This window comes from Pelecanus crispus, chromosome 11 (genome assembly GCF_030463565.1).
Source record: "Pelecanus crispus isolate bPelCri1 chromosome 11, bPelCri1.pri, whole genome shotgun sequence".
In the NCBI taxonomy this organism is placed as follows: Eukaryota; Metazoa; Chordata; class Aves; order Pelecaniformes; family Pelecanidae; genus Pelecanus; species Pelecanus crispus.
In genome coordinates this window covers 27,934,539-27,946,309 of record NC_134653.1, presented here as the reverse complement: position 1 = coordinate 27,946,309, position 11,771 = coordinate 27,934,539, and the positions used below count along the sequence as shown (strand labels likewise).

Genomic DNA, 11,771 nt, shown 5'->3' with positions numbered 1-11,771 from the left:
TGTCCTTTATTAAGGAAGGCTTAGCACAGCTTGGCATATGTGTGTCACATGTGACCTGATGTTGTGAGATTTACCGCCCTGATCACAATTATGACTAAAGGATATCTGTAAGAGATCTGCTAACTTAGCACTAATCATGAAACTGCACATCTAATAAAGGGGGCCTCAGCACAGTGTAAATAATAAGAGCAGAGAAGCAGTACAGTAACTAATCAACATAAATGCAAAACACATTACCCATTAAGGGCATTACAGGAAGAAGACCCTTAACCTACCAAAAGTACGAATCCTAAATTAAAGTACAAGTGCAAGGAGTAAAAGTTACCATATGTATACAGTATACTAAATAGAAGTGGGTGAAGCAGAACATAACACATGCAACAGGCTGCATTTGAGAAGGAATGCCCCACGCTGGCAGCTACATATTATTGCCTGCTTGTGTCTTCCCCCAATATCATCTAAGCGAGGCAGATACTAGCAGCTAACATTTTTTTTGTCAGATGCACATTATGTTGTTTCAACTTTGTACGACTTTACAGAAAAGGAAATTAATTCTTAGCATCAAAGGGACAGTCTCACTTGTGCTCTAACAACAGCTTATCTGCTGAAGAACCTAATCTGGAAAAAAACCCATCATGAACTCTCAGCACACATCAACGACGAAGTACACTACACGATGAGGACCACATAAGGACAGGAGAATGGCCGGGTGGTGCTACCTGCTACGTTTCAGACATTAGCTAGAGATACTGTAAGTATTCTTGCATGTGATGTGTTTTCTAGTAAATATGACTACTTGCATCCAATAAGCCCATTACGATTTTTTCATCCTCGCCTTCTTTAACTGAAGTGTAAATGGCAAATGACATTTAAACCATTTACCAACTTTATATATACAAAACCCTCTTAACTACAAAATAAATGAAGTTAAACCCTGAGAATTTTCTGTCTGAAGGAAGAGACAGCACTCCAGCTATGGAGGTTACAGGACAGTTTCAAAGACATCTTTTTTTCTCACAGACACAAAAATAAATATACTGACTAATGGCAAATGCCAGACAAAACTGTGCATGACGTTAAACCTTCCTTTCCCAGCAAAGGGAAATCAGCTACTATTAAATATTTAGCTGGTCAAACCTGGTGTGCCACTGCAGAATAATTAAGTTTATACCCCATTCCAAAATGATGGAACATTTCAATTCCTTTAAGTAATCATTAAGTTACGATGTGCTCCAGTTGCCGTCACATGAAGAGAGAATAGCTCTTTCCTATTATATGTCAAAGTCCTATAGTTCACTGTCCAAGTCCCATCTAAGATTCCCAACAGATAGCTTTGTCTTTATGTTTCTCAGCTTATACTGAAAAGTAAGCAAGGTATGATTATTGGAATAATGTTTAAAATTGATTTCTCAGTTCCCTATCCCCCTAGCACAAGACGGAGTTCATGAAGTATACAGGTTCTCTGTAAGGGGGACCATCTTGTTTATGTGGGCTAGAAACAACCATTGGTTGAAATATTTAATCCAACAATTCTAAACTTTGTACAACAGCTGAAATATGTGTAATTAACTCAAAAACCTTTGAAGTAAAATTTAACTTGGATAACATGGGACTAGTTCACTGACACTGCTATTGCATAATGTGAGCATTTGGTTCTTTTGGCAGGTACTAGACAGTAAGCAACAGGAATTGGCTCTTTGATAGGAGATGGCTACCTTCTTCTCTGACCTGGTGAGTATCTGGTTACTTTTTCTCAGGGCTCTGACTCATAAAGGACAAAGCTAACATAATACTAAAGATCCAGATTCCTTAAAGATTGTAAGCTCTTTTAGGACAGAGACCATCTTTCTCTTCTGCTTTTAAACATCACCAAGAACAATGGGGCTTGGGGCCATGAAAATCATGTTGCATGGTCTTTTCCATGCAATAAGATAAGATAAGATAAGATAAGATAAGATAAGAAGATAAGATAAGATAAGATAAGATAAGATAAGATAAGATAAGATAAATATAACATAAAATAAAATAAGAAACAACAAAAGTTCTGGCAGTTCCACCACTGACAATGCTACTATATTTTTGTCTTCTGAATTAGTGAAAACAATACAAATTATTAAGCACTCTAATTACTTCCCAAAGTAATGAATAGATTAACTGTACTGCAAAAGGCTAAGAAATTCATGATATAAGCTTTAAAATAAATAACTTCCCTCATTTCACCCAAAGATAATTAGCATTATCCATCAAGAGTTTTCATAGTCTTAAACAGGGAAGAAGTGATAAGTATTTCTAGCTCCATTTCTCAACTGCTGGCAAGAAACTATTTTGCTTTCCTTTTCAAGTACTAAAATTGTTAATTTGTAAGTCTGTTGCAAAAAAAAGGAAGAGTGAGAAGGTGAGTTCTTAATTTGTTTGAATGCTTTCGCCAATTAGCAAATCCATTTAATTTGAGACAGGATTTTTAAGGAAATTGAGAGTCCTCTGGTCCATAGCTTCTTGGTTCTTGTCATGTGATAACTTGGGAAATCCAGCTGTGGACTAATTAAGTAACAAACTCCTGAAAGGTGGACCTAAGAACCATAAAAAGGAGCATGCTTCTAAGTATCTCCCGGTCCAGCATTATTTACACTTGCATTACTTTGTTCCTGCCTGATTGCATTTTCTACCACCTTCTCTTCATCCAGGCACTGATCTCCAAAAAACTGTGAGCCCATTAAGTTCATATCTGACATGAAAAGAACACAGAGCACAGTGTCCTCTATACAGAGATGGTATTACTGTCCTGGTCTGTGATGTGCTGAATAAAAAGGGAGAGGCAGTTAAACCCCAAAGGACCTTGAACAGATCCTGATAGGGCTAAAATCACAATTGTCTTAGGTTTGGTCTGCTAGGTACAGTCTAAGCTGTTTGAGGACAGCTCCATCTAGCCTTGCAGGCACTTGGAAACAGGATTGATGACCAGTGGTATCACTTACCTCAAAAAGGTCTGAGTAGTTACATATTCTGTTTTTCCTTATTTACAGTTAAAATTATTCCATTCACCAAAGTAGTCAGCATATCTCAGTCCCTAATCCTTGACCAAGGAAATTATAGATGGACAGTATCTCCCTAGCCTGGAAGATGCCAAGCCCTTCAATACATAAGCACATACTTTCATGGTTAAATAAGTAGAAAAAATAAAACATTGAGAAAATCAAAATCAGGAAGATTTTTGTTTTAATGCAATTATTATTTCCTCCTTCTGGTCTATGACTTCCTGAAAAAGTTGAATGTTAAAAGGATCTTTTCTTTATTATGCTTAAAGATACAACACAGTCAGAAATGAAAGGAGAGAGTACAATAAAATGTTGAATTTTAATGCTGCACCTCTGTGGCATAACTTCATGGTTTGGCGTACATAGGTTACTGCAGATTGAAGACAAGGAAACTGATTCCTTCTTCCCCACGTCCAGGACTGACACCTTTATCTGTCCAGGACTGACACCTTTATCCAGCCAACCTGTCCGATACTGCAGGCATATAGTGAGAACTGTACCATCAGGAACATCTTTTAAAACTCCTTCTCCTTCTTGCATCTTGCAAAGTGGTGGATTATCACTCTTATACTACCACTTAGACTTGCTATGGCACTGTGGCTGATGATTGTACTTTGGCAGTAGGTTAGAAGGATTTTGGAAAAATGTTTCAGGCCAAGAGGTTTTGAAGCAGACAATGCAGGTTTCCAGAGGGGAAGGACAAGTGTGGCCACCAAGACTGCACAAAACTAGATTAATGAGAAGCTGATGGAGCATTTTATTTTTGCTTTGCAGGTTCAGTTCCGGGGACTATTTCAAATGATTTTAGTGCTAGGAATTGGTGGTAGTTTCCCATATGGATTTCACATTTCTGTCATCAACTATCCTTCTGTGGTAAGTAGCCATCTCCCTAAGGCTGAAAACACAAAATGTAGAGCCTGAGCTCCCCATTCCCCCATAGGTTTCAAATGTACTGAGCATTCAGCTGATACACCTATGCCTTTTCTTTGGCTAACAGTAACAACAAAAGTGTAGAGCACTTTTTCTCCTTTAAAGAACAGGATGGTACTTTCTGTTTTAAATAAATTGTTACCACATAGTATACAAGCCTCCAAAGGAAGGCAGAAAATGTGCTTTTAGCATGCTTCCTCAGGAAGCTTACTGACTGATACAAACTTGAAGATTTTGCAGTGTGATCTCAGCTAATTTGATTTACTAGGAAAGTTAGTCTCAAAAGAAGTCTAATATTAGAACCACAGACTAGATCTCAAGTACAACAGCCAAGTAATACGAAGCAATATTATACCCATTGTCCAGTCAAATCTCATTTTATTTTTCAGCACATCAGGAGGTTTATTAATGAAACCTGGATAGAGCGACATGGTTCCCCCCTCCATCCTGAGACAATCATGCTGTTGTGGTCCTTCATTGTGTCTGTTTATGGGATAGGAGGATTCCTGGGGAGCCTCTGCTGTGGCTACCTGACTACAAAATACAGGAAGTAAGTGTTTCTTCTAACAGCTCAATAGTCAGAAAGTACAGGGAAATACCAAGGTGAACAAATAAACCTCTTCTTGGTTGAAGCAGTCTGACTGAAGACTGATTTGGTTTGCTAGCACATCCACCTCTTTCAAGTAGCAAGCAGTCTTTTATCTTGTTTATCTGCTCTCCCCACTGAACTGTGTTTCTGTAAAGGATGCATTCATCACCACACCACCAGATCAGTGCCACTGGGAGTAGCAGGATAGTGTACTTGCCTCGTGTTCTCTTCAAGATCCCCTATGGCTCTCATAAAGATCTCCCCAGCTCTACAAACCACCAAAAAGGAGCCATGTGTCTTGTATTGTAGCGTGTTATATGCAGATACTCTAACCACCTGGAAACCACTGTGTGGAAGATATCCTTAAGTGTCAAAGAAGAGCCAGGTTTCCATTTAAATACACTCATTATGGGGTGATGATGTTATATGAAATATTCAGATCTAGTCTAATGAAAATGTGAACAGAATAGAAAAAAATAAATTGCCCTTTAACTACACTGTAAAGATACAATCAGCACCAAACGAATTATCCAAGAGACATTTCTGTCCTTGGCAATCCATTTTACTGAAAGTCAGTTCCAAAATTTCTTTCCCTCTGGATGGAGAAAGGATTCGTCACCCATCTGGTCTGTTCTCAGTACCTTGTGTGTAACACCACTAATTTCATTTGCAGAGAAATTGGCAAACATATCTACTTGGTGTGACCCACTTAAAGATCTGCTCCACAACCCACTGATCCAGAGGCCCCTCATATGGGTCTCAACAAACCATCTTAGCCTGCCTGCAATTGTGTTCTTTCCTATCAGGTAAGTGCCCCCAAGAAATTTCTTGTGGGACACTGCCTCATCCCACACTCAGAGGGTCTCCCAAGACAGGAAACAAGATCACACACTTCTCCCATGGGTTATTTAACACATGATAACCTAACCGCTGAATCACAGCCTTCTAAATAGAGTATCTCTGTGAATCCTTACTGTGTACAAGAGGACTCTTGTCTAGCAAGCATCATGGCAAAACAACTGAGTGCAAAAGACTTTGATCTGAGCCTGAGACATCACGGTTATGAACATATCAGCCCATGATTCACACTGAGTGTCTTTTGAAATATGCCTCTAAAAAATCTTTCTGCTATCTCAGATCACATCCATTTAGCCAAGAGTGTCTTTAATATGAGCCATTCTAGAGTGGGAGCGATGGACTCAGATTATTTCTGGGGAACAACCTGATGTTTTATGAGGAATTCTAGCCATTTAAAAATCTTGGTGACTACCTGGGCCAGTTCTTTGAGCTCTTTCCCCACTTGTACTGTGGAAATGCTGATGAGGTGTTCCAACTGTTTAAATTCTAAGCTAAGAAATTAATTCAAATCTAAAGGATCCTGAAATTTTAAAGAATCACTTTGACTAGCCAAAGTCAAAATTATTTCAGCCATTCCTCAATACAGCAGGAATCACTGTCCCATGCTTCCTGTCACAGCAAGGTTAATCAAAAGAGCACAAGATGTTCTCATTTCACACTAAATTCTCATGGGCTTTTTTTTTTTTTTTTTCAGAAAAAAGTGCCAAATGTGCACCAACCTGATCATGCTGGTAGCTGCACTTTTCATGGCCTTCAGTAAAACAGCCAAATCCTTCGAGATGATTCTGGTCGGACGCTTTCTCTATGGCATTGGTACAGGTATGTGCTCATGCCACTGTGGAGGACAAGCATCCTTGCTGTCCCAGGATTTTCTCTACAGGTATTGCCATTTCTGGAGAATAATTTTTAAAGCAAATATACTAGACACTTATTAAAAGTGAACAACATCATCCCTTTTGCAAGAAATTTTAATCCAAATACCAGAGTGAACGGAAACAATACAAGAGAGGACGGAGTCAGAAAGTTAAGCTTTTCTCAGTATTTTAACAGTTATCTATCCTCTTCTGTGTTAAAGGTTTTTCTCTCAATATACATCCTCAGTATGTAGGAGAGATTTCACCCAAGAAGCTGCGTGGATTTACCAACTCCACAGTTGCTGTTTTTCTGACACTGGGAAAACTCGCAGGACAGGTTATCGGACTACGGTAAATCCTTCAATCTTTCTACCAAGTTACACTAAAAGTAGTAGAAATCTTTCTATAACCTTAGCCTCTCACCTAGTCAGTGACTAAGAAACCCTCTCGTCTTCCCCAAAACAGGCCTTATGCCAGAAGAAAAGTTTTCTTTTCTCTATGTTTTTTGAGGCAAACATATAGTTTTAAATATAGGAGAAATAAAAAATTAATTACTCATAATCTGATTTCTTCTTATTTCCATACCCTTTCTACTAGGTGACTTCCCCTTCAAAATTCACTGTACTTACATGAAAAGTCTTAGCAAGATGTTTTGGTCCTGTGGTCAAACAGTGGTCAAATCAGTCTCATCAGCTCTCTAGACATTATATTGGATCCTAATGATCTTTAGAAAGTTTTTCAAAATGCCAAATAATTTCTTTAAAATTGTCAGAAATAGAAATAGCCAAATTTGTGAAATCTGATGAATTATCAATTCAGGTGTTTGCTCCACTGCACCCTTGAATGGAATCTGAGCAATCCTCATCACTCCCAAAAACTTTCTGAACATTCAGTCCATTATTTCAACATAATTTTGTTTCACATACACTTTCCAGGGAGATTTTAGGAAGTGAAGCTTTGTGGCCATGGTTGTTAGCATCTAGTGGACTGTCAGCAGTGGTTCAACTGGTTACCCTCCCATTTTTCCCTGATTCACCATCCTACCTCCTGATACAGAAGGGTAATGAGGAAGCCTGCAAGAAAGGTAGAGTGTCTACTTTCCTCACGGACTTCACTTCATTTGATATGTTAGAGTGACAGCCTCTGTAGAAGACAAGAAAGCAGGGCAGAGCTGTGCAGCACAGTGCAGTGCCATGGAGTAACAGCAGAGGCAGTTCTAAATAAAACAGCTGAGGTACCTACAGCAATACATCTGTATTAACCTGGGGCCTCACGCAGTCAAACTTAATCAGTTAAGACAAGAAAGATAGATATATATTAGCAAGTTGAACCTTTCCCACTTTGGTGGGAAATTTTATTTCTTTAAAGAAAATTATTTAGGCAGTTCATTTTTTATGAAATAAAATGTACTTAAATGTTTACTTTGTTTACAATTAAGTCAACTCAACATTAGAAAGGTATGCTATATTGACAGCCAGAGAAACAAAATTCTTCTGTTTGCCTGCTGCCCCAGACCCAACCAGATGGCAGAAGCAGACAGCACCAACACCACCACCTATGCAAATGGACAGGCAGACTAAAGGGTTTAACATAACCACTCGTGATGGAGCTATACTGGTAGAATAATCCACTCCCTTCTTTCTCCCCAACAGCCATCAGGAAGCTCTGGGGGGAAGGAGACCATCAAGCAGAAATTGATGACATTATGAAGGAGAAAGTTGCAATGACGAGCACGAAAACCTTGCGTGTCCTTGAAGTAATAAAAGAGCGATCTTTGCGCTGGCAACTTTACATCTTGATGACTGTCATGACCACCTTGCAGCTCTGTGGAATCAATGCAGTTGAGTGCTCTCTTTATCCCCAGAACAAGAGATGACTCTAGGCAGCGTTACAAACCCCACTAAGTTACTGGCTGTTACATCAGCTTAGAACTGCATCACAATTGCAACACTTTTTTCACAGGTGCATTTCCTCTCTGCATTTTTCAGATATACTTCTATTCTTTTGAAGTATTCCACACAGCCAAGTTTGAAGAATACCTTATCCCATATGTGTCCCTGGGAGTTGGGTTGTGTGAATGCTTATCCTCTATACTGTGTGTAAGTCTTTTCAGACTTGAGTTTGAAGGAGAAATTTAATGTGGTCAACAATTGTACTTTTCCTTACTTATAACTGGGCTCAGGGAAGATTTGCATAACCTAAGACACATCTTCTGGCTTCTGCAAAGCCACATGCAGGATAAAAGGCAGCTCTTTTCCCAAATTATTTGCATGACTGTATGTCTTCAGACTTTTTATTCTGCAAAACAATTTTCTGATGTTCTGGATTAGATGTGTGCACAATTCGATACATACCAGCACCCGAGAAAGGGAACTAACAACAGCCTAGGGCTGACTAATAAACACAGGTTAATTAATAATGAATTAGCTTTGAAGAAGCTGATCAAATTCATTAGGAATTAAGAGACTCTCAAATGACATTGATTTGTGGCTATTATTCAGATAAGTCTTCTGCGAAGAATACATGGAGAGGGGAGGAATTATTTCAGAAGTTGAATTATGATTTATGTTTTCTGCTTTTCAGAGCACCCTTATAGACAGATTTGGGAGGAAGGTGCTGCTATGGGGAGGATATGCACTGATGTGTTCTGTGCTAGCGCTCCTTACCATGACCTTGTCACTGCAGGTAAAGAGGCAGCAGCCTTCTGGCTACTTACCCAGCATCAGCCCACCCTTCTGATCTTGCCTCACAGGATATGTACAAAAACTTGAGTCAGTGGCAGAAAATACAGAGCTCAGCTATTCTGTCATGTATCTAATGGTTTGATATCACTGGTTTCTCACTTTTAGCATCAGTTTTTCTGGATGCATTACTTCAGTGTTATCTTGATCTTCCTATTCGTTATCTTCTATGGAATTGGACCATGTGAGTACATCATCAATGGCAACATTGGGAGGAAATTTTGTATCATATTGGTTGGTGAGAACTGGCAGAGGAAGAACAGACTAGTCCCATGGTAAAAAGTTCTGGAAATTAAGGAGGGAAGGGCAGATATGTACAAGTGGGAGACAGGAAAAGGATACAGACACCTTGAATGTTATTACTGATCACAGGATCTAAATAATTTAAAATATAGTATCATCTTCTCCAGAGGGTTTGAGACAGAAGTTTCAGAACAATTTTTAAAATACTCAGCTAAAAACAGGATTCTAGGCATTGCCAGGTATATTATAGTAATCATCTTCATTAACTTAGCAAGTTAAACTTCATGCCTACCAACATGCTTCAGATGGAACTGACCACAGGAGCCAAAACAGGAGTTAGTTTTATAAATTGCTGCACTAATAATGGCTACCAGCACAATATGGAACTGCACAGATCCACTGGCACCAGAAAAAGGATTCCAGTATATATGAAAGCAACCTAAATTAACAGCTGAAGTCCTAATTCAACAGCTGTAGTCCCTTTCTGGAATCAAGGTCTTTCATCACAGCATAGGCCACCTGCCAGCAGGCCACCTGTTCTGCCTGTCTGCCATTTTCCACCACTGCCATTGTGAGGACCTTCGTCAGGAGCAAGGAAACAAGTATACCTGGTTTGCGTTTTGCTTTTCTTTTTCAGCTGGAGCCTCTATATCTATCATGGTTGAAATCTTCAGCCAGTCATTCAGACCATCAGCCTTTCTGATTGTTGGCTGCATCAACTGGATGGGACTGTTTGTACTTGGGATGATTTTTCCATTGATTGTTGTAAGTAACTCTAACTAGATCCGTCTCTCCAGGCTAATCCACTTCTGAATGCTGACAGGGAGCAAAATCATAGCAATAAATTGCAATGACATGCAAAGCTTAGAGCTCTGTCCAAACACCAAACCTGCTCAGGAATCCCCCAGGCCTGTCAGAGGAGCAGCAATTGGACTCAGGTCAAACGTGGCCAGTGGAAACTCCTGGTTTGATACCCATCCTGGTTTGTGTATTGAGCACACCTTTGAATTTTAATTACTGACACAGACTTGCACCCAAGGGCTGGGAAATAGAAATAAGAATCGTATTTTCCTTACAGTGTCTCCCATTTCTGCTTGCAGGATAACCTTGGGCCCTTCTGCTTCCTTATCTTTTTGGGAATCCTTGCTTTATCAGCAGTTTTCATCTACCTGTATCTCCCTGAGACCAAGGGAAAGTCAATCATGGAAATAAAAGCAGAGTTCAACAAGCTGAATTTTGGAAAAAAAGAAACCTCAGTTACTGAAAATAACTTTCCTAAGGAACAGTTGTTCTGCACGAAACTCTGAAAGTTCAGAGGGGAAATTTCCATCTCTTAGAAAAGACAGGAAACAATGTTGCAATAGAACTAAACAGGAAACATTAAAAACAGACTGCAAGCTCTTCGGTGTCTTACTCTTTTTTTCTTTTATTTTTTAATATTGGTACAAACTTCATTATGCTAAGGTTTTATTTCTTGCTGTTATCTAAATATTTTCACAGGAAATTTCATCACTCAGTTTTAAGATCTACTGGATATAAGGAGATTTCTTCTAAAAAACAACCCCTCTTATGCTAGTCTACCTTATGAAGTTTTAAAATATTTTGGTAACACTCCATAGGTCCCAAATCCTGCTATAAAAACATACATACAGGTTCTGCTCACAGCTCTGGACCCACAACCCTGGGCCGCAGTTGGTCTCTCTTGTTCCCAGGAGACCTGTCCAATGCCACAGGTACCTGAACAGTTTGTTATTGAGCTTTCCTAAACAAGACCTTACTAGCTCTAAGCACCTCAGAATCAGGAAACTGCTGACAAATAGTTCCTCTGAACATATTTCTGATACTCTGAGGAATATCAGAAATATGAAGGAACAAGTGAAATAATTTAAGATGACAAACAAAGGGAAGGAATGATTAAGAAGGCTAAATGATCATCAGTCATGAGGCTGGGGAAACACAGAAGTCTAAAATATTTGCCTAGCAGGCTGATAGAGGAAAAGCTAGATACATGGTTTAGCGATATGGGTTCAAAACTTAGCACAGTAAATTAGGAAAAAAGGTTCCAGCTGTGGTAATAAGAAAAAAATATTGAAAGTGAAATTGTACTGTGAAACAATCCTTCTGGAGATGTGTCCTGGTTTCAGCTGGGATAGAGTTAATTTTCTTCCTAGTAGCAGGCACAGTGCTGTGTTTTGGATTTAGTAGGAGAAGAATGTTGATAACACACTGATGTTTTAGTTGTTGCTAAGTACTGCTTATGCTAGTCAAGGACTTCTCAGCTTCCCATGCTCTGCCAGGTGCACAAGAAACTGGGAGGGGGCACAGCCAGAATAGTTGATCCAAACTGACCAAAGGGCTACTCCATACCATATGATGTCATGCTCAGTATAGAAACTGGGGGGGGGTGGGGGGTGGGGGTGGCCGGGGAGCAGCGATCGCTGCTCGGGAACTGTCTGGGTATCGGTCGGTGGGTGGTGAGCAATTGCATTGTGCATCACTTGCTTTCTATATTATTATTATT

General features: G+C 39.4%; 1 protein-coding gene across 1 annotated transcript; it reads left to right on the top strand.

Annotated features, from left to right (window-relative positions):
- Positions 1-1,707: 1,707 nt before the first annotated feature.
- LOC104033229 (solute carrier family 2, facilitated glucose transporter member 11) lies at positions 1,708-10,557 on the top strand. The gene is made up of 12 exons (XM_009485811.2): positions 1,708-1,731; positions 3,810-3,908; positions 4,355-4,515; positions 6,107-6,231; positions 6,488-6,617; positions 7,202-7,350; positions 7,919-8,106; positions 8,255-8,365; positions 8,850-8,951; positions 9,116-9,191; positions 9,888-10,015; positions 10,351-10,557. Exons 1-12 carry the CDS (start codon positions 1,708-1,710, stop codon positions 10,555-10,557), a joined length of 1,500 nt encoding a protein of 499 aa, XP_009484086.2.
- Positions 10,558-11,771: the final 1,214 nt, after the last annotated feature.